General features: G+C 38.8%; 1 protein-coding gene across 2 annotated transcripts in view; it reads left to right on the top strand.

Annotated features, from left to right (window-relative positions):
• Positions 1 to 22989, top strand: part of SATB2 (SATB homeobox 2) — a 182293-nt gene that overhangs the window by 131214 nt on the left and 28090 nt on the right. For both annotated transcript variants that reach the window (XM_012739102.2, XM_012739101.3), the window contains one exon: positions 14890 to 15087. In XM_012739102.2, the coding sequence (XP_012594556.1) occupies positions 14890 to 15087 (198 nt within the window). The remainder of the gene's footprint in view (positions 1 to 14889; positions 15088 to 22989) is intronic.

The following is a 22989-nucleotide window of genomic DNA, read 5'->3' as shown; positions in this document are numbered from 1 at the left end:
CAGGTGTTTCTTTTATGTACAGAATACAGTTGTTTTTCCAGGAGAAAACACACGTGGGAGAGTGCAGAGTAAGTGCTAAAATCTTTTAACAGAAAAACATAGAAGCTCATCCAGTAAAATTTTTCAGCGTGCCGAGATTGTGGGGAATGTAATGCTCTAGGGAAAAGAGCCGACAGATGCTTAGGTTTTTTATTTCTGAAAGCAGCAACAGTTGATGGGATCTACTATCTGCTTCAATTCGTTTAAAGGGACAACTTCTGCCCAATCCTAGAATCCTGGGTTAGTTTGAGGTGCTTATTTATTTATCTCCAGGATGAACAATTAATGTAGTGTGGAAGAAATGCAAGTTAGTTTAAAGCATAATTTTGAGAGTTCTTTGATTCTGAGTTTGATTTCCTCTGTGGCCTCGCATGACAAATGTTTTCATCCCTCCATATGTAAATGGTAAAATGGTCGATCATCTCCCTAACAGATTTTCTGTTGTGTGCTATAAAGAAAGGAAGTTAATGAGTAATTGTATTTCTATTAAGCAAGGAGGTTTCAGTAAAAATTGTTTTTAAAACTTAAAAAAATTTCAGATGTTAATCTAAATTTTATGTTTAGATTAATTATATGGTTTGTGGATCAGACTTTTTTAACTACAGTTTTGCATTAACCTGACACAGGTTATTTTCAGATGTTGATAAAGGGAGAAGAGTAGAATATTAAAGAATTTTAAAAAGGATTTAAATGTTTATTTCCTTTTTCAACTTCACTGTAGTAATTTTTTCATATTACTCTGACTTTCTCTCATCAATGAAATCAGTGAAATACAGTTTGCTAAGACATGATGTCCAACCATAGTATGAAATACATGAAAAGAAAATACCATAGAGCCTTCTTAAACTGTTAAATGCGTAAAATCCCATGTACCACATGGCAAAATATAATGAGAGTTGGAGCTGTTAAACGAATAAAGCTGTTAAATGCATAATGCCACTTGGCAAAACTACTGTGCATTTAATGGTTTTCCACTGTGTAATAAAGGACATATGTGGTAAATGTGCAGTGAGTATAAAAGCTGCACAATTGATTTTGCAAACCTGCCCCTTAGTCGTGACTTGACGTAAATATCAAAGTTTCACTTGGTCCTTCTTTTATAAGCAGATTTTAAGAAAAGCTGAAGACTATGGTCTGAGAACTTGATTCAAAATGGCTATATTATTTCTGTTGACTTGACACTATGGCTTTTGGAAATAGTGATACCTTCAGCGCCCCACCACCCCCACCCCTCCACAAATAATTCAGGCAGCTGATTGAAAGCTGTCTCTGCCAATTGGTAGAAACTTAGCTCTCCAAATTTTTGATGTCTCCTGAAGAAATCAGTAGTCTTGATTTTGTAGAATCTGGAGGAGAACATAGTTTTGGATATTGGTAAACTGAAGGGTGAGATTGAGCTTAAGTGGGGATAAGATGCTCTGAGGTTTTGAAGCTTTTCTTTTTTCATGGGACAATGATCTCATTCTCATTCATGGATAAGGAACCTTATTGTAAATAGCTGACTAGATAGGTAATTCAGGCATTATTATTATTTGTTGTTGTTGTTACTGTTATTTAATGATTTTTAAAAAGTTTTAATGGGGGAAAGGGGCACAGAGCTTTCATACCCTCCCTGGGTGTGCCACCCTCCAGGAAACTCCACATGTTCAGCTATCCAGAAGCTCCAGGCATTATGCTTTTTAAAAATGGTACTGCCAAACACCACAAACTTCACTGGTAGTTTCAAAGGCAATTTAGTTTAAGATATTCATGCCATTTTATAAATACCAGCATTCGCTTGATAAAAAGCATATTTAGTGAAATCAGTTGTGTGATTTTGTACCTTGCACATATATTTGGTACATATCCATAAGGTGTATGTGTGTGTGTGTGTGTGTGTGTAATGTGACTAATACCTGTAGTGAGGCTTAACCTCTCTTAGCTGCAAGGGGGAGTGGCCATACCACTCTGCTGGATTATGAGGACTGAGAGAACAAAAGTTTTTCTCCTGCTCTCTTGATTCCCTTCCCTCCCTCTTTTATTTTTCCTTTATTTTTCAGAGAGCTCAGAAACTCTTTGGAGTGCCTGAGGAGGCAAATGCATAGGGAAGGTTTTCCACTGTCTTGGTGGTGAATTCAGGGAGGAACTCTTGTGAACTGGAGCAGGCAGGATTTGCCCACTCCCTTTACATTCAAATGGACCCTCTATCAAACCTCTTTGACTCCTTCCAATTGCTGTAATCAGCTATTGAGAATAATACCCAATACTGCCCTGTGAGTTAGGGAAGCTTTGAATGAGGAGTAGAAATAAGTGTAGAAAATTTTAGAGCAATTAGGTTGGTGGGCCAAGATGGTCCTTGAGGGCTGTAACTGTTTAGAGAACAGGCAGGATGGGAGGGGAGGGAGGTTACAACTGGAGTTGAAAAAGTAACAAACTAGTTGGGATTTCACCTGAGTTCCTGGGAAATCCGTTACTGGGGAAGTGTGCCTATGCATTTCCTTAGTGCATGGGCTATGTCAGAGTGCATTTGTAGGGTCACGGACCACTTCCTCCAGCTCAGCTCTGGTTCCTTGGTCATGGCTGGGTCAGTCCATTGCCCAATTCCATTAGGTATCTTCTGTCTGGCTCTTGCCCCTTTCTTCATGGGAAAGGTGTAAAAGAAAAATAAAATAAGAGGAAAAGATAATGCTTATGCACATTCCACCTTATATTTTTCCTTCATTTTTGATTTAGGACCAGTTGTTTAAAATAATTTTGTGTATGTGAATTCTGAGGATTACCTTCCTTTTCTTTCTGCAGAATATTCAGATTATTGCTCTTCATGAGATAGGATGACACTGTGGCTAGTGACTGTCCTCTGTGAAGCAGGAGTGAGGGTTTCTTGGCAGGAGCCATAATATGAAGGCACAGGGAACGTTTTCTGTATAACTTCAGTCTGACCCTTACATACAAAGGGCCCCAGTGAGGGAATGCCACAGCATGCAGTCTGAGTGTCCACAGGAACTCCTTGTCCCTCAGTAGCTTCTGGTGACCTCCCCATCCCTCTCACTCAAACCCTGGAGGACTGCTTTCTCCCTTCCTTCCCAACTGCACCTAACTACTGGTGATCTGGGAAGCAGAAATCTGGAGAGGAGAAAGCATAGTAACCCATGGGCACTCTCACTGCAGTGCTCCAGGGATGGCCACGTACTTTGACAGTGCCTTCGGCCACATTTCTTTCCCTTGACATCAATTACTCCTTTCTCCAGACACTAATTCATTGCTTCTCTCACCTCCTTCTCTCTTTTCTAGTGTATAGTAGTTCAGTTCATAGAATGCGGAGGATCATCTGAAGTTGGTTTTTGTTTTCTTGAGAGAGGAGTGAATCTTTATTATTTGTATACTCAAAGCCCCAGCTCTGTGTTTGTGACTGTCTTTTTCTATTAGATTTGGGCAGAAATGGAGTAGGGAGAGAAATGGAAAGGAGCTTATTTTAATCCCTGTTCCCCCTGTCTTCCATTTAAAGATAAATATAAACCAATGAACAAAAACTTCAGAAGGGCACTGGGCTTGCTTTCTATATCAGGAAGGCAGGGAGACACGTGTTCTGTTCCATATGGACAAGGGGAAATAGATAGCCTGGTGGTAAACCCAAAAGGGCCAGGTCTGAAGGCTGCTGGCATAAAAGAAGGAGGACGACCTGGGAACAAATGGGGACACAAAGGGGTCTCTGGTGAGATGACATTGGTAGGATGCCCTTGTCTTCACCAAGCTTTAAAGATCCCTGCCAATTGCTATAGGAGCTGCCGCTAGAGTCAGTGATGGGAGAGTCCTTCTAACTATTAATTCAAAAGCTAGAATAGGAAGCACAAATGTGATCCCATTGTAGCTAGAAGAGATGGATTTCTGGCCTTTAATACACAATTCTAAAATCATTTTCCCCATAGAAACTGTGATCTGCATGGTGATTAGGTTTCAGTATGTTCTATGCTTCATGTACATTAGGATTAAGTGGATTTTGTGTACTGACCTTTATGCCTTATCATTATGTTTCTATCAAAAAAAAAAAAAGTATTCTGCGTTCTCAACTACTTAACAGATTGTCTTCCTAAATGGGAGTCTACTTATGTGTTAGATGTAGTTTACAAACTCAGATTTTATGATGAACATTTTTCTTTTTCTTAAACTCTCTCTTTATAGATGGTTTAATTGTCTTGACCAGCTAAATAATTTTAAGTACACAGTTCTCCATGGCAGGTCTTTTCTAAATAACAAAAATAAAGGAAAGAAAGAGAACTTTACCTAAAGAAATGGATATATTATTTGGCTTGTTTCCTTCCTTTTTTTTTTTTTTTTTTTTGAGACAGAGTCTCACTTTGTTGCCCAGGCTAGAGTGAGTGCCGTGGCGTCAGCCTAGCTCACAGCAACCTCAAACTACTGGGCTCAAGGGATCCTCCTGCCTCAGCCTCCCAAGTAGCTGGGACTACAGGCATGTGCCACCATGCCCGGCTAATTTTTTGTATATATTAGTTGGCCAATTAATTTGTTTCTATTTATAGTAGAGACGGGGTCTCGCTCTTGCTCAGGCTGGTTTCGAACTCCTGACCTCGAGCAATCCGCCCGCCTCGGCCTCCCAGAGAGCTAGGATTACAGGCGTGAGCCACCGCGCCCGGCCTGTTTCCTTCCTTTTATTGCTTTTTGCTTTTAGAGTTTATATCACATTCAACGTATGTACTAATATTTGCTTCATTCAGTCATGGGCTACTATATTCATTTTTGTTTTTTCATTCCTTCTTAAAAATGTCCCAGGCACAATTTAGTTATGCATATTTCTTTTTTAAAGAAATAACTTCTATTATTATGATTACTCAATTAATAATACGTAATATTAGAAAATTCATAAAGTGAAGAATAATATGAAGATAATAACATGGATCACTCACATTTCTATAACCCAGAGATAGTTACTGTTAGCATTTAGACTCTTTCCTTCCAATGTGTATGTGTGTGCATGGGAGTGTGCACACATTTCTATCCACATTGAAATCATACTGTGTAACACATAGTTATAAGATGATTTAAAACTACAATTCATTTTTTAAGGCAAAGCTTTCATGTGGGCGAGTAAATTTACAAAATATAAAATATTATCTTTAGTCTCATTACTTAGTTTCCTAGATTTTAGAAGATGTTGGGCAAGGATCAAAGAGTTGCCATTTTGCAGAAAGTTTTGCCTTTGTGCTTTGATGTTTATCTTAGGTTATTAAGTTCCCATCACGGGAATAGCTTACTTGGGGCTAGGATAACGCAGAGCACTGGGAGTAGGTGTGTGGCTACCCTGATCTCTCTGGTATAAAGAGTGGCAGGAAGTACAGGCTATAGGATACCCCATGTAAAATGAATTGGTGGTCTCAACCTCACCCCTAATGATTTTACTTTTGTCCCTGGTATTCAGCATGTCAGGCAGACTGAAATGAGGTGTGCAGCCTTACCTGAGTAGCTGCCCCTTTTTGCTGGGCAGGTTTCTTTGAATATAATCATTCTAAAAGCCTATCAAAGGACAGTTTCTACCCTTGTCAACTGGGGCAGATACACTATGATTTAGAGGCTGTCTGCCAAATTCAAATTTAAAAAAATAATATATTTACACTAGAATTACCACTTGAAAAAAAATGTATCATGCCTAGTGAAGAAATTGCTCAAGATTCCCAAATGCCAAACTAAGTGGGTGGTCAACACAATGATGCCCAAACATCAACTTGAGCCCTTCAACCTCCCTTCCTCTTCCTCTCAGCATAAGTTCAAGAGATTAAATTCTAGTGAAAGATTATTAGCAGAAATTCCCATAAAATCTCAGTTTTAATATCAACTTCATAATCAAGAATTGGGTGGTTCTTACAGCCCTCACAGTTAATTGTGTTAATGTTGCATGCCCAAAACCTAGCCTTTATGGGAGTCTTTAATTAGATATCAGTGAAGATTAATCACAGGCTTCATATGCAGTTCTTAAAACGTCAGATACTTCGACAAAGCAAAAGCATTAAGAGTGAGGCTGAGACCACCAACTCATTTTACATGGGGCATCCTATGGCCTGTACTTCCTGTCTCTCTTTATACCAGAGAGATCAGGGCAGCCACACACCTATTCCCAGTGCCCTGTGTTTTCCTAGACCCCCAAAAACCATCACTAAAGCTTTTATATAGGTTTTAAGCTCGTCTCTATCTCCTGCAGAAACCCTTGAGGTGCATTAATTTGCCTGTTCATGACAGGGTACCTTTGGAAATTGCATGTGACTTTGAAGCAAATCAGGTTGCCATATTAAAGTCACCCTCCTGAACTTTCCCCAGCCTTCTTGGGAAGAAGACATAGAGTTATACCACAGTTCTTACAGTGGGAGAATGTTGGTGCTTATGAATAGTTGCTACCACTTTGCTGTAGACACTATTTAATCATCTTCTTTTCGTAGGGCCAAGATGAGGGTGAGGCAAGCTAGGTGCCCAAGGTGCACAATGTAAGGAGGCACATGCTTGCCAAGCCACACTCTGTGTTTCATGCCCTAGTCACTTGCTCACCTCACTCTAGGTCCCATTCCATTCTTTCAAAGAAGTCTTACTCCTGGTTTTCTGCTCTAAGGATCTTTTTTTCTTTTTTTTTTTTTCATCCCTGCTCTCATAAATTCCTGAGGTGTTTGCCCAGTGTACAGGGCTGCATCACAGGTATGCTGGGATTTGGACCTAGCGTGAGGGACTAGAATCATTTTGGTTGTTTTCTGCTTGATGTTTTCGCCTAGTGCATTTTGCTGCTAAAATCCTTCTAGTGTTTAAGTGGAGAAGTACATGATTGCAGATTCATTCTTCTTTTTGACAAACATGAATGGCTTTTTCAGGTACATGTACCATATATATAGGTATGTATGTACATATTTATATGTGTAAAGGCACATCCACTCTCCATAGTATTGTGTATCAATAGCTATGTATATCCCATATGTCTATGGTAAGGAGGGCAACACAATTTTATGTAATCCCCTCTTGACTTGAGCCTTCTATATCAGAGTTTAAAGAATCGTTCTAAAGTAAAACATTCATTACTCCCAATTATGGACTCAATCTTTATGAACACATCCATAGAAATGTGAGAGACATGTATTAAGATAGCCCAGAGACAACTAAAAATTGGTCCCCGTGAAAATAAGTTTATAACTTAGTATACAACTTTGAAAAAACAAAAAAGAAGCAGATCATTTTTACTTACTATGTTCAAGGTATAAAATAATTAACCTTGAACCATAACCAAATGCTCAGCACCAATCTTTTTTTCAGGTTTAGATGACCTCCCCTTCAGGGATTCACTGAAGCCCTTGACAAGTCTCCCTTGTAGTTAGCCTTTTATCCATTTCAGTTTTCTTGATTAGGTTATCTTGAATCATTAGGGGGTTTATTTATTTTAATAGACACTTATTGGATTCATGAAAAGAGAATTCAGTGAGTAAGAAACAAGAGCTGAATATTATCTGGCTCATTTCACACTTCAGAAGAGTCTCAACCAGCTGAAGAGAAATCCTTTCACAGTTACAAAAGTTTGTTTGGGGACTTTATGTGCTTCCATTTAGAAAGCGAACTGTCTGTGGTTAATAATATGAATTTCCTTTTGAGATACTCAGAAAACATTTCCTTTTGGTTACATATGCTGACATTTTCTGTATTGAAGATGTGGGTGAGTAAATGGCCTTTTACATTTCTGCTGCAAGAAGCCTTGAGTCATTCTCCTGAAGAACTGTTCATTTGCTGACTTATCCATTCAGTAGAGTTCCTAGAGGGGCAAAGGGGTGGGGCTACTTGCTGTTTAGTAGATTGCATTCACTCATTAGCTTGGCATTAGGCACACCAAGGGGAGCAGTAATCATTGTGACAAGGCCCTGCTTTCAAGAAGCATACAACCTTACTCAACAGGGACAGAGTTATTAGCTCTCCCTCTTGTTGGAGATCAGAGCAGGCTGTCAACTTCTGTTTAATGCTGAGCAAGTTCCAGTTTGTGTTTGTTATGAGATATTATAAAACCTAGAAAATTGGTCATAAACAAAGAACTTTTAAAGAAAAATACAAACAAACATGGGGACTGGGAGAAGTTGAGGTCGCAAGTAACTTCGTACACAGTGGCATTTCAGCACCATGGACAGAGCCCCACTCTGCTCCTCTGAGGCCCCCTCCCCACCTATCCTCATATCACTTAAACCTAAGGTTTAAAGCTAGGATTCAAACTCATATCTGATAAGGCTCCAAGCTCAAAAACTAGGCTGTATGATAGGTTTTGTGAAAGACCTCCCTGGGCATTTGAACATTCTCAGTCTTTGGTATGTGGTTTGGAGAATATGTCACTCATTTATTGTCAACTTGAAAATTTGAAATCTTTAAAAAATGTTTAAGTTAACTAGACAGTGCCATACCTCATTCATTTTCAATCCAGAGGAGCTTAAAAAACCCTTATGTGAACAACAACAACACACACATACACCCACACCCACACATATACACACATACTGACCCCCCCAACACACATAGAGAAAAGAAAGTAAATGGTTAAAATGATGAGAACAGATTATTTAAATGATTGATAGACTTTAGTTCTTTATGATACATGTCATGATACATGGAAACTCCTAGAGGATGAAGTTTGTGAAGTACATCCTTTGCTAGGACCAGGCCATTGTGGGGCCCAGTTAATAAAAAGCAGCACAATTTTACTATGAAAAAGAAAAAAGATACTAGGCTAGGATAAGTGGTGTTCTTGACTTTATTATAGTCTTTTCCTCAAGGACTTCTTGTGAAAAAGGAAGAAGGTGGGAGTGGGTGGGGAAAAAGAAAAGTTAATTCTTTGTCATAAAGGTAAAAAGCCTTCAATGACTCATAGGACCCAGAGGATTAAGATATAATTTCTTTGCATGACACTCTTTATAATCTGACCCCTGCCTTCATTTTTAGACTTGTGCTTTAGCCCCACAGAGTTGCTTCTGATTCCCTGGGTGTGATAATTTTACATGTCTTTACATTTGCTGATAATGTTGTGGAATATGCTTCCAGTCCTCTCCCCACCTAGTGAGATCCATCTTTATCTTCCAAGCTTCAACTTACACATTGTATTCTCAGTCATGGCACTTTTCCTGAGCTGCCTCATGATCAGAATCACTCACTTTCTTGTTGGTGATCTCAATTAATCTTTTAAATAAAAAGTAATGATGACAATTAAATGATATATGCAATATACCAGCCCATTGCATTGTACACAGGAGGTGAGTGCTCAGTAGAAAATTGTTAACTGAATTAATGTTCTGAGAGTGCTTTGTGACTGTTTGCAATTTATATAATGGGGTATATTGGGTCACTCCAATTTTTTTTATCATGTGTATGCATTAGAGATAGGTACACAAACCTCAGGACATTGACTGGAGTGCTTCTGAGAATTAGTGCTACTCCCCAACAATAACTCTTTGAATTTGAGGCTGTAAAACATTTCTCTAGGCTAATTTCTATGTATTATAATAATTTCAGTTCAACCTAATGATCATTTATTGAGCACATATACTGTGTGCAAGAAACCATACCCTGCTCTGAAAATGCTAAAATGAGTAAGCAACCGATCCTTGTCTTCCACTTCTCTCAAGAAGCTGATTGTTCTGATGGGAATGCACACATTCCCATCCCTAACAATAATAATCATCAAATTGTGAGAGGGTATAAAGAAAATGCTTTAGGGTCCTGCAGGAGTGAGCAACAGGTTCTCACAGGAGATCAAGTGAGACCGTGTCAGCTGAGCCTTGAAGTATAGCTTCTCAGAGGGAACAGAAGTTTGGGTATGAGACATTCCAGCCAATGGAGTAACATTGCAAAAGTATGGAGGTGAGAATGTACCAAGCATCTCCAGTGACTGTGAGTAATTCACAGTGGCTGGAGCACAAAGTCAATAGAGGAATTGATGGGAGATAAGGTCATGAAAGAAAAACAGGAGTAAATTGTTCTTATTGTTTCCTCTTCTAATGCACTTGAATTGTAAACTAGAGGTTGTCTCCTTTATGTAACTCATAATTGAAACCATCAATTTACCAAAGATAAGCTATTTACCTTCCAAGAATAATTAATGGCACATTTCTTGAAAAAGTAGGAATTCCTAATACATTTACAATGGGATTTGCTTTGTAAATTTAGATTGACAGGCAGCTTTTCAGGAACACGTGGATTGTAAACAAACTCTATCTTAACTGGTATGAATGTCACCTCACCTGCATAGTTGGAAAGGATAGTCAGGGTTGTTTTTTCTACGGAGGGAAATATATTTGTTTAAGAGGCTGATGAGATGGCTAAAATGAGAGGTTCATAAATATTATTTGCTTATGTACTGAATGCTTGGGAACTTTTTAACCAATGATTGCTAGGAAGCAATTTTTGAACTTATATTCCTTCTCTAGGTTCAGATTTTGAAGGTAAAAGAGTTTTGATCATGAATTCCTTGGTTTCATTACACTTAGGCTCCTATGTATATTTTTCTATGTAAGTTCCAGGTATTTACTGTATTTTTAAAAACTTTATTTTAAACAAATTTTAACTCACAGAAATTGTTGCAAAAATAAAAGAGAAGGGATAATTGTACTGTACTGTATATCCCTCACCTATATTCCCCTGACACTTTATATCACCATAGTACAGTTATCAAAACCAGGAAATTAACATTATTTCAATACTATTAACTAAACTAAAATCTTATGCTAATCTCATAATTTTACCACAGGATTCACCATGTGATCCCAGGAACCACATTCCATTTACTTGTTATTTCTCATTAATCTTCTGTAGTCTGTGATAGCTCCTAAGTCTTTCCTTTTCTTTATGACCTTGCCACTTTTCAAGAGAACTGATTGGTTTGTCAAATACGTCTCAATTTGGGTTTGTTTGATGTTTTCTCATGTCTTGAATGAGAATATGCATTTTGGGCATGACTACCTCAGATATGATGTTGTGTTCTTTGCAGTATATCATATCACAGCATTCATAGTATCAATATATAATCTCTAGTGATGTTGACCTTGATCACTTGGTCACAGCAGTTTCTTCTTTGAATTTTTAACCCTGATAGCTAATCACTATCTGCCATTTCTGACAGATAACAAGGTAACAGATCATGGAATTGGAAGGGAACATAAAGACCATTTTGTTAACTCCTTCTCTTACAGTTAAGCACCCAGAAGCTCCAACAGGATAACCACTTGCTTAAAGGTCACCCAATTATTAATATTTAACGACAGAGCAAGAACTTAGCAGTTAGGTCTCAGGGATCCAGTTCTAATGCTCTCTGTATTTCCTAACTGTGCTTACACACTTGTATTTAGTCCTAGTTTTACTAGACTATAAAAGCTAAATGGACTGCATGAATATCCAGCCAATTTGCTCAAAACTTACAACCAAACCAAAAGAGAAATCGCAGGGAGTTATATACTCCACAGTTCATGGTGCCCGCTCACAGGCCTGTCCAAGGCTGGAAATCGGATGAACTTCTGTATCAGCATTTCTGAAATGAAAATAATTCTCCTGGAATGCTCCACATAACACATAGGGAACAACAACAAAAAACCTACTTGAGATTTTTAACAGAAAAAGGAGATTTGTTTATTAATAATTCATGAGTTCCCATTGAACATGCACGACAGAAACAGTGCTATTCAATAGAGAATACTGTCATCTGTCACTGTTTTATTTGACATTTACACTTTTTTTTTTTTTTGCCTGATACTGCAAAACTTTCTTGGATGGCATGCAAAAATTATATAAATGAAAAAAATCCCAATGTGGGGACCCTTTATCTCTTCTGTGATGGGTTCACTCACAATTACATACGCGTGTGTTCATGCAACACAGTGGCACTTTCTCACACAGTCATTAGCCACCAAACAAGCTAATAAGAGACCCTATCGAGAAAACAGAGATAAGCATCCCAAATGGGCAGGTGAAAGAATCATGTGAATAAAAAGATGGTGGGTGAGATGGGATGTGAGGCGGAAGAGTAGATTTCCTGAAGATAAGCATGGAAATGCCTGGAGTGAGCAAGTTAGCAAGTGAGTCAGAGTGAGGGAAAGCACATCATGGCTGCCATAAAGAAAGCTGACAAAAATTACCTCGCCGTTTCAGATACAAAATAAATATTTATAAATGGCATCACAGGAGCACCACTAGTAGGGAATACTGGCATTTAGTAGAAGAGCAAGTTAGAGTTAGGAGCATCTGACGATTGTGTGCCACTATAAGGCTCCCGATAATCTTTCTGCTCTGTAGGTTAGTTATTATTTATAAAAATCACAGAACCAGCTGATACATTCATAAGCTAATTATTGAAGCAGCTGGGTACACATGGTGCAATATGTCCAAGGCTGTGAAGTATCACAGATTTCTTGGGGCCTGCTGTGGTGGGGGTGTGCCGTTGAAGGCCCCATCCCTTAATCTGATCAGCCAAGCAAACACTTTGTGGGGAAACTAGATTAATAACCCTCTAAATACCATGAATGTGCTTCATCTTCAAAACTGGGTTCCCTTAAACATGCTATTAGCTCAGCTCCATCAGGGATTTGAGGAAGTTCTCTGGTGCCCTAAGAACAGGGTCTTGTTGGCTACCTCCCTGTGCCAGAAATTAATTTGGTTTGCTTATGTCTGCACACATGATCACACTTGTGTCTAATCTGCTCCCTAATAGCTTCAAGGTCAAGACCTTGCATGTCAGTGGGCAAATTGAGCACTACACTTCTTAAAGACTGATGGCAGACAGCACACACTCCGTAACGAGGCCTGCAGTGTTGTTCTAAGTGATTGTAATGAGTGCAGATTATAACAGCGCATATAAATCAAATGCAGCAATGAATGTTGTGCAAGACATTCTCAGTGTCATAAGTGGAGATACTACTCAGCTGTCACCTGTCTCCTTTCAAGCTGCGGCTTCCCACAATGCAATTCACTCCTCAAGCAGAACAGCAGGTGCTGTCTTCCTTCAGGTCTGGGTATCTCAGAACTTCATCTTTTAACAGATGTAGGTTTTTGTTTTTATTTTCTGTTAAATGATTGGTCTCCATGCTATCACCTCCCCTGGGAGATGTTAAACATACCTGTTTGAAACATTTGAAAGAGTTCAGTTGGAGACTTATTCAGATCTGTGAAAAGACAGAGAAATAGGAGCTTATTTTTTCCACAGATGGTTTACTTTCCATTTCAAGAATTCTTTCCTTTGTACAAAGAAGCCCTTGAGGAAACACTTTGGGACTAGGAGATTTTTAAAATATATAATTTATTTTCTGGTAGGGATAAAAAATTGTCTTCATTTTTCATGTACATTGCACCCTGAAAATCAACCATTACCTGTCTCTCAATTGAGTTTTTAAAAAAATCTCTGAAAATACTTGGAAAAACATTTCCAAGCAAATGATAAGGTATCTTGTTTTCATTCTTCCTAACCTTCTAACTCTCCCAAGCTTCCAGTTTATTGCAAGAAAAGATCAGGTCTGCGCAAATGTGGCCTCTCACTTGTAAAAACAAGGCAGTGTTGTGTTACAGATTAGTTTATAAATCCCCGGTGGCTTCACAGTTCAGTGCCTACAGCTGCTGCAGATGGGCCTGGGTTTTTGTCTCTTCGCGGTGCTGCAGCCGGCAGTTGAAGGAGAAAATGGAATGATCAGGTTATTAACATGGAGGCCGCGAGGAAGAGGCTGCACAATGAGAACAGCTGGTGTTGCTGTCTTGGCTGATGCAGCGGAGATAATCAAATCTTGCCTTTTTTTGGGTAAAGGCAGAAGACACAGTGGAGAGTTAGACAAACAACAGCTTATGATATTATATGGGGTTTTTATAATGCATGTCAGGAACTTTCATTGGCTTACAAGCGATGATATAAAATTTGTTGAGGTTCGAGATTTATTTATCACAAAGTCATTTGTGTTTATTTATGCACCTTTTTAGAAAAATTTTTACTCTTTTACAAGAGGCATAATGTAGGACAGTTCTTGTTTTTAAAATTAGCGATGTAGCTTGGAAATGATGGGTTAGCAAGCTACTGGGTAAAATATTTTGACATGAGTCAGTGAGCGATGTTGACAGCATCCTCTGTATTATTTTCATATAATCCATCATTATTTGCATTACATTTTCTTTCTCATGCAGTTGCAAGGGAGAGAACATCCGGATGCCAGAGTTTGGAGGCAGACATTTGCAGGTGTGACCTGACCAACTGCCTACCTTCCTGCAGGTGTGGCTGTGCTGGGAAGGTGATGGTTAAGAGGCCTGGAGCCCAAGGCATTCAGAGACTGAGGAAATATACATTTTTTTGCATTCTACCTAAAGTTTTTTTTTTTTTTTATTTTGTGGAGTTATTGATAATTGCTAAAAACATTTCCTCCCTAGAGAATTCAGTGCTATTTACACTTAGACATTTTGCCTTTTTTAGAATTTGGCCATCTCATAATATATATTAGTTTATCTTCACTTTTTTCTTAGAATGGAATACTAGCCAACTGGGTAATTTATAAAAATTGTTGTTGACTAGCTCAAATTACTTTTTCTGAGGATCAGATAACTATACTCTTGCTTATCTTTTACAAAGAGACTGCAATTGGGAATATGTTCTGTAGGCAGGGTGATATGATAGCTAACAAAAATAAAGATTCTTGGACATTGGTGTGACCACCTTTGTGGTTATTTATTGGTTTTTAGAGTCAGATTATTTCAGTATCTCCCCACCCCAGGTTGGTGGGGACAATTCGACAGGAAAATATGCTACACTGGAATGACACTTGACTGAAGTCAGGGTCGTCTCAGCCCCTCTGCACCTCACAGGTGAACTCAAGTGACCTCCTCTCTGTCTAGGGCTGGCTGTGCGAACTGCTCCGCTGGAAGGAGAACCCAAGTCCTGAAAACCGCACCCTCTGGGAAAACCTCTGTACTATACGCCGCTTCCTGAACCTTCCCCAGCATGAGAGGGATGTGATCTATGAGGAGGAATCCAGGCACCACCACAGCGAGCGCATGCAACACGTGGTCCAGCTTCCACCTGAGCCGGTGCAGGTGAGCCCCACTCCCACACCCCCTACCTGGGCAGGGCATTCTGTGTAACAGTAGCTGCTGAGGGTCTGGGAGCCCACCACAACAACTTCTGTTGCAGGATGTCTCATGCCATGTCCCCAAGGACGGAAGACTTTGCTGTGTATGTAAGTGTATGTGCACATGCAAAGAAAAATGAGAAGGCAAAGACAGCTACTTTTCCTGAGAGCATTTTACTTGTGGGGCTGTGAAGCCAGAGCACTCATGGAGAATGAAACCTCCTGATTCAAAAACATAGTTTCCATCAGTTCATTTTCTAAAGAAAAACTCTGAAGTAGCTTTTGACCCAAAGTTCCTCAAGGAATGTTTGATTAGGCTAAGGAAAAGAAATGGCCACATGACCCAGGGAATACCATTGAACTCAGCTGGACCTTTAAGAGACAGATTGTGATCAATTCTTAGAATTTTAAGATGGGTTTTTGCTGTCTTTGGTGTCCTCTCTTTTAGAAATCTGCCTTCATTTGGATTGCCTGTTTTGTTGGCTTAGTTTTTGCTCTCACTGAGAGAAATAATTTCTGAAAGTGACTGAGTTTAACTACTGACCCTGTAATCTAAAATTAATGACTTTCAAGAAGAAAGGTTTCTAAGGTTAGATCCTCTAGAGTTTTGCCCAGGAATTGTTTCGATAAGATTTGTTCTACTGCTCAATCCCAGCTGCCACTGAGGAGGACCCTTTTATGGCTTCTCTCTGAAATTCCTTTTGTGGAGCAGTAAGAGGATAGTCCAGGTAGGAGTGTGTGTGCAGCACACATGTCCATGAAGAATGTAAGGGAAGATGAGGATGGAGGGAGGGTGTGGCACAGTTCCTTGATGAAGATGTAATCAGAGGGGATGGTGAAGGATGTGCCAAAACACTCTACTTTGAGGTTTGTGTGTCTCCTTTCTCCTTGTTCCACCCACTCATGCCTTGGGGAAAAGCCAGAAGATAACTGGTCCCCTAGGTCACTTTTCATCCAAATATTGCCATCTCAGTCAATGCTTTCATACTATCATCAGTCAGTTTCCAGAGCCAAAATCACAGAGTTAATTGCCCTATTAGGTCTCATGGATTCCTGGGGTCAGTCTCTTGCAGTGTCCCCAGCACAAGTGGGTGGGTGATAAGGGTACCGGCTAGTGCCCACTCTAGAAGACCCACCCTCCCCCTGTCCTCCCTTGGTCCTTTCCTGGCGGGGGTCTCATCCAAACACCAGTGTACCTCCCTATGGCTATTTAGACCAATATACTGAGTCACACAGAGCAATGGTTTTTAGACTTTGAGATTTAATAGAAATTCAAATTAAAGAAGGGCCCAATATAGGTTTTTGAGCCTTTTATTTTAGAAAACAAATTTATTTGAAAAATTCAAGGGAAAGCTCCCATTTATTATCAATATCATTTCATAAAATACTCTTTAATGTCAAACAAATTAATGAAATGAAATCAATTCAGCCATATGAAAAACCCACTATCACCCTTCCTCCCTCTCCCCCATTTTGATGTGAACTGGTCCAAACTTCTGTCTTGAACCAGCCATAAGGCCAAGAACTAGCTTCAGGGAACCATTGACTTTGCATGGACTTTTTATTCAGGGTATATCTTAGGGAAATACAGGTAAAATAGAAATAGAACAGGAGTGAAAAACTGATTTATTCTAGATATTAATAACAGCCTATTTTAATCATAAGATGATGAAGTTGGAAACTTAGCGAAATTTAAGATAAAAATACTAAGACCCGTTCTCTGTTATAATTGAGGATCTCCCTCCCTTTGGATGATAGTTTTTATACCATACCTGTCTCTGCCTTTTGTCCAGAAATGATCCCTGTGGGTTCTGTGTTTAGGTAGCTAAAAGGGCATTCAACATGATACTTTGTCTGATGGATGGCCAGTTTGAGTATAGTAAATCTTAGAAGCAGTCAGTCAATTGATTTATGAGTTTTATTATCTTTTATGTTAGTCTGTCAGAACTAGAGTGTGCTAACAATATTTAATGGCTAAGCAAGAATCAGTCTGTAATTTTCCTCTTCAGTTTTAAGCACTTTGTGGCTGTTAACATTAATATCTGATATCACTAAGAGAAATTCACTTATTTTATAAAAGGTTATTCCTATCAATAAGATCTTAGCTAAAGAGTTTACAAATAAGGTAATTTTCTCTACAATGACTTTGCCTTAGCCATTGACCTTGATCTCATAACTACTTAGTGAAACTCTTTAGTATATCACATATATATTTTTTTTTTTTTACATTACGCCTATCTCTGAGTTGCACTGCTTTGCAATGTTGAATTTATGTTTGTCAGCAAAATACAAAGCTGGGGATTATTTATTACAGTCATAATTGAAAAATAAAGAAAAATATCTGGCACCAGCCAGCAGAACTCTTTAAACTAGAGAACACAGTTGGCACAGTCTCTGGGACTTGGGAAGGACTGTATTTAAAAAGATACCAACCTACTAAAAAAAAGCTGATAATTGTCCAAAAGTCAAGCCATTGGACTCAGGGTTAGAATTCACTTGTGCCCTTATATCAACTAAAATTTTAGCAAGATATAATTACATCTTTTAGAAATCTTAAAATTCATAGGTAGGGCAATATTAGTTTGGTGGTGTATTTTGTCTAATTATGTAGGAAATGTGCCTTTAGTAAATTGATAAGTATGGGTGAAACCGGTGATTATTAAACGCTTCTGATATAAGCAGCATATTAAAAAACACAGAAGTCCTCTCCAGTTGTGGTCATGGAAAAATGACATTTAAATTTCTTTAGGTAATTAGGGTGCACCATTCCCTAATTTTTCTTAAATGGCAAAGATATGAGGCAGTGATCCTTGTGCATAATTACCCACCAGATTGATCTGTTGCATTAGGGTCCCACAGATGTACTGGGTAAAAGAGAGAGCCTTGCATCACTTGTCTCCATTTGGTGCCTTCTGTGATGTTGAGAAGTCCTAGAGGAACTTTTTCTTGCTGTTTGCAAATAGAGATCACAGACAGACAGTCTTGTATTGCCTGCAGATGTGTTTCTTTTAATCCCACATTTAAAAATCAGGAGATTTGACAGAAAATCAGAAGAGCTGACCCACCGGACTCAGAGTTCCACATGGCTGGAGTTGATGCCCTTTCTGCAGGGCACACACTCACCATCCTGCTGCCAGGATCCCTGTCACCCACTCTTGGTGCACATGCACATATACCCAGCTGCCACATCAAAGCCACAAGTGTCTTTGCCCTATGGCTCTGATATCCTTGATGGTAGCCATTACATATCATTTATTTTTATAATCCTAACACAGTCCTTTGCACGCTTACCAATGAGTACATGTTCGGGGGAATTTCACTTCGGAGATGAAGCAAGGTTATAGTTGAGAGTAAGCTGGGCTCGGGCCACTGAGGGCTGTTGTCATCCCTGGAGACCTGCCAGACCTGGTAGAATGAGATGGTTCTTCCTTGGGAATTCAGATCTCTCCAGGCAATGTGTTGGTTTGATGTTATATTGAATTATCCGGTTTCTCCAGGTTTGTTTTGGGTATTCTAAGTTTCTGCGGAAACCCCCATTTAACTCCCTGCCATTAGAAGCTGGCTTTCCAGGCTCTGAACACACTTTATAAACCAGATCCATTGACATCATGGATCTGCAATGGGAACCATATTGCCCCAGTGGGGTAAAACTTGGTTCCTGGGGAACATAAAAATCTTAAATTCACATTGGTTTGTGGCCCTCCACAGGGACACAGCACATAAAGAGATAGCATATCTCTGGAATTAATATTTTATGGAGAGAGGCAGTGATTAAGAACAAATGCCTACAAAGCCTTTTTATGGGCTCAATAGTGAAAAAAGTTTGAGAAATACTAATCTATATAATGTTTCTAGTTTATGTATAAATGACACACAGAATTGAACAGAAGTGAGACATGGTAAGGCAAACCAAGGTATTTCATGAAAAAGATAAAATGAATTTTTCACCCCAAAAGGTTGGAGATAAAATTATTTCTTGTGGTGGTAGTGATTTTCCACCAGTGGTTATTATAACCCAAGGCCCTATAGTGAATGGATATCCTCAGCTGAGAATCAAAAACTAGTTAGGTGAGGATATTTATTATTACCAACTGCATTTTACAATTGGAAAAACCAGAGCAGAGATGTCGAACCTTGCCTGAAGCCACGGTCACCAGCTGAATGAAAACACAGGCATTTTTGGCATCCAGTCTTTCCTCTGACCACACTTCCCTCTTAATGCGGTAGAGAAGAAAGGATACTGCTCATGCTAGGACTAGGCCACTGAGTGAGGTTGACTGGGAAGTATTTGCCAAATTGCTCATGTCTGTGTAGTTTGTGCTTTATTGCTTTATTGTATTTCCACCACAGTGTTTCAACGGGTTATTTTTTTAAGTTCAGGAATTCTGAGCTTGCTGCTATGTGGTTTCCTGACAAGTACTTGTTTTAAAATTCCATGCTATACATCAAATAAGAATGTGAGACCTGGTTGGTGACAGACAGACACCACCAGCATTGTACCTTTACTTGTCTGGATTGCTGCTCACTCAGAGGGTTTTCAGCATTTTCTAAGCTATAGACTCCCTGTCATTGGTATCAATGAATGGTTCTCAACCAGGACTGATTTTCTCTGTATGGGATATTTAGCAGTGTCTGGAGACATTTTTGGTTATTCGGGGATGCTACTGGTGTCCAGTGGGTGGAGGCTGTGGATGCTGTCAAATTTTCCACAATACACAGGACAGCTCTCCCCCACCCCCGCCCCAAACAAAGACCTGACCTACAATGTCAATAGTGTTGGGGTTGTGAAACTCTGATATGGACATACCAGTAATTGCCTAACAGTGTAAGATAAAAATTCATGAGTATCTCTGAGGCTGATTCTGAGTTTTTCCTATCGAAATTTAGTAGTAATGATACCAGTGATGCTTCTGTGTCTCCTTTTTTCCCCCACCCTTCACCTCCCCCTCTTCTCTCCCCTCCTTTTTTCCTTCTTCTTCTTCTCTGGCAGCAACTAGTCTTTGTGAGAGCCAGGCTCTCAAAATGTGAGATTTTTACATGTCTTATCTTCTTCAATTATTGTGAAAAACCAAGGGGGTGGTTGATTTTTTATCTACTTTCACAGATGAGAAAGTGAAGCTTAAAGAAGTTAAGTAACTTGCTCAAAGTGAGAACTTAAATTCACATCTGTCTGCCTCCAGAGTCTGACTTTTATCTGTGTGCTGGAAAGAACTGCTAACTTACAACAGCCAGCATTCCCCAAACACTTATTATTAGCTGTCTGGTATCATGCAGAGCTGTTTATGTCTATCTTCACTTTTAGTCATTCTACTGAACAGATCTACTTTTGTGAGCTTTCTTTTTTACAGTACACCTAATGCAATGAAACCCCTAACTCATTGGTGTGATGTCAAAGAACTGATGTCACTGAAATTTCTACTTTTGATTAGCTCTGTTGGCATTTTTGAGATAGTTTCAGAATATGACTCTCATTGCTAATGTTTAATGTTTGGATTTACCTTTCAACACTGAGAATTTCATTCTGCTTTCCTACTCCAGCTATAGACTGTGTCTTGATTTGTAAATTTGCTACCGAAAGGAGAATTTCCAAGAAAATAAATAAGCTGATTAATTAATCCATTAAGAGTGTTTGCAAATTCTCTAACAAGGTTACAATAATTTTTTCCACCTTGAGTTGATTCTGAGCTCTTACTCAAAGCCTGTTGTTTGAATGTGACTCCAGAGTTTTGACACCCCACTCTAGACCTAAAGAGAGATGCAGATGAACACTTACCAAATTTTTAATGAAATATTGCAGCAATTGGGAACAAGTTGGTCCTCACATGGGAAAACTTTTGTTCCAGCTTAAGTATTGGAGATATATTAAAAGAAATTGAAGGTGATAGAACTTCATGAAAATCAAGGTATAGGATTTTGAGGATGGTTAGGCTCCCCTGAACCTGGAACTAGGAATTCTACAGCTGCCATTCATGGATTCTCCTCCTCCTTCTCTGCTGTCTTGAACATTACATACCTCTTTCTCATGTCAGCTTCTTCCCTCTACCAAGCTTTTCTTCCCTTCATCATCTGACTTGCCATACTGTGTATTTTTGCCTACCTTGTAACTTCTGCTTACTACTCATCATGCCTCTGCTAAATTCTGCATCCTCCACACCTTGGCCTGCTTGTGATGCCTGCTCTACTACCTCATGACCTTTCTCCATGCCTTTTTCAAACCCAGTTTTGTTGCCTACTCCCCACTTAAAATTCACCGATGAGGGGCATTGACTGTTCTACCTTATCCTTATGAAGGCAGACTTTCTTGACATTTGATTTCCAATAAAGAAAGGACTTTGTTGGATGAGATGTTACAGCAGTCTTGAGAAGAAAGCCAACTTGCCATATACCACTTGTAGGTAACCTTTAATGCGTTGTCCTTGGGCAGGAAAGCTAGGACTTATTTAGTTGAACATGGCTCCTAGCACCCTTCATTTATCAGGGTAGATAGTTGCAGGTATGAGTAGCAAGTCTAGTATAAACATCTCATATTAGGGGAGATTCATATGACTTTTTAAAAAAATGTAAAACGTAATTTTCAATTTCATGTGTGATTTTAAGTTCCATAAGTTCCATGTGTATCCAGAATATTATGCTTTTTTATTTGATTGCAATTTTTCTAACATTTATCATGAAGTTCCATGAGTTCGGTCCCTGCTTATGGATACTGATAGAAATTAAACAAATTTTTATAGTAGTCTGTTCTGGGTCTGTTTATTTATTTCCTTAAAGTGGGTTCAACATTTTCCTAGGCTTATCATTTTAATAATTTGAGCTAGCTTTTTGCTGCTCATTCTTCATGGGGTACTTCTAATGTTTTTGCCAAGCAGAACTCTTCCTATGGGTGGCTGAACTTCCGTAACATGCCTCCTTCCAATTTAAACATCCAGTGTTAACTGCTGGTTGGAAGTGAAATGTCTAATAGCTGGGTTCCACTTTTCCTAGTCTTTTCCTGCCCTGTGGGAACATAGAGAACCTTGGTTTCTTGAGTAGCTGTTCTTCCATAATTGCTCTGTTTCCTTAAATAATAGTCTAATTTTAATATTTTACATTTTTGGAAGGCAGCACAATCCTTGCAATTTACCCTTTTGGTTACTGATACACTCCCTGTTTTTTTAGATCCTGAAACTGAGTAGAAAGTGCTTTGTCCAACACTGCTCTATAGGTAAAGGGAAGAATCAGGATTAGCTGTGATTTATATCAGTATAAATAGTTCTTATAGATATAAGTTTCTGCACTGCCCAGTGCTCAGAAACCACTAAAATCACTAATATATATTGTCTTTCTGTCTTAATACAAGATTGTCTATTTTTATATATGTTTCCATATTATTTTCCTTGTTTCCATATTCTTTTCCTTCTGGTGATATTAAATCAAACCAGGTATAATATAAAGCCTTTGGTGTCTTAACCTTTTTTTGACATTCTGATAGGAAAATAAGACTAAATGTAGCACTTTTGAGCATAAAGCTTAGTTTTCTTTTTAAAAAAATACAGCTATGGAGTTTGTTAGGGGATATTCTTGCTATTGTCTTATAGGTCAACTCAGTGTTGCTACTTCCTTCTTTCCTTCCTTCCTTCCTTCCTCTCTTCTTTTTTCTTTTCAGTAATCTTGAAAGACTTTTTTTTTTTAGACTAATGGCTCATAATATTTTGTGGGTGGGGGAAAACCGATTAAATGTGAGCAACATGAAACAATGAGACAGAGAGAGGCAAAATAATAGAGACTAAGATAGAAAAGAAAGTGCATGAGAATGCATCCTCCCTTCTCTCCCTACCCATAAAAAGTAACAACAATAAAGCTTAACTAAAAATTAAGGCAACTGTAGATA

The sequence above is a fragment of the Microcebus murinus genome, chromosome 8, assembly GCF_040939455.1.
Source record: "Microcebus murinus isolate Inina chromosome 8, M.murinus_Inina_mat1.0, whole genome shotgun sequence".
In the NCBI taxonomy this organism is placed as follows: domain Eukaryota; kingdom Metazoa; phylum Chordata; class Mammalia; order Primates; family Cheirogaleidae; genus Microcebus; species Microcebus murinus.
This window is presented reverse-complemented; position numbering and strand designations above follow the sequence as displayed.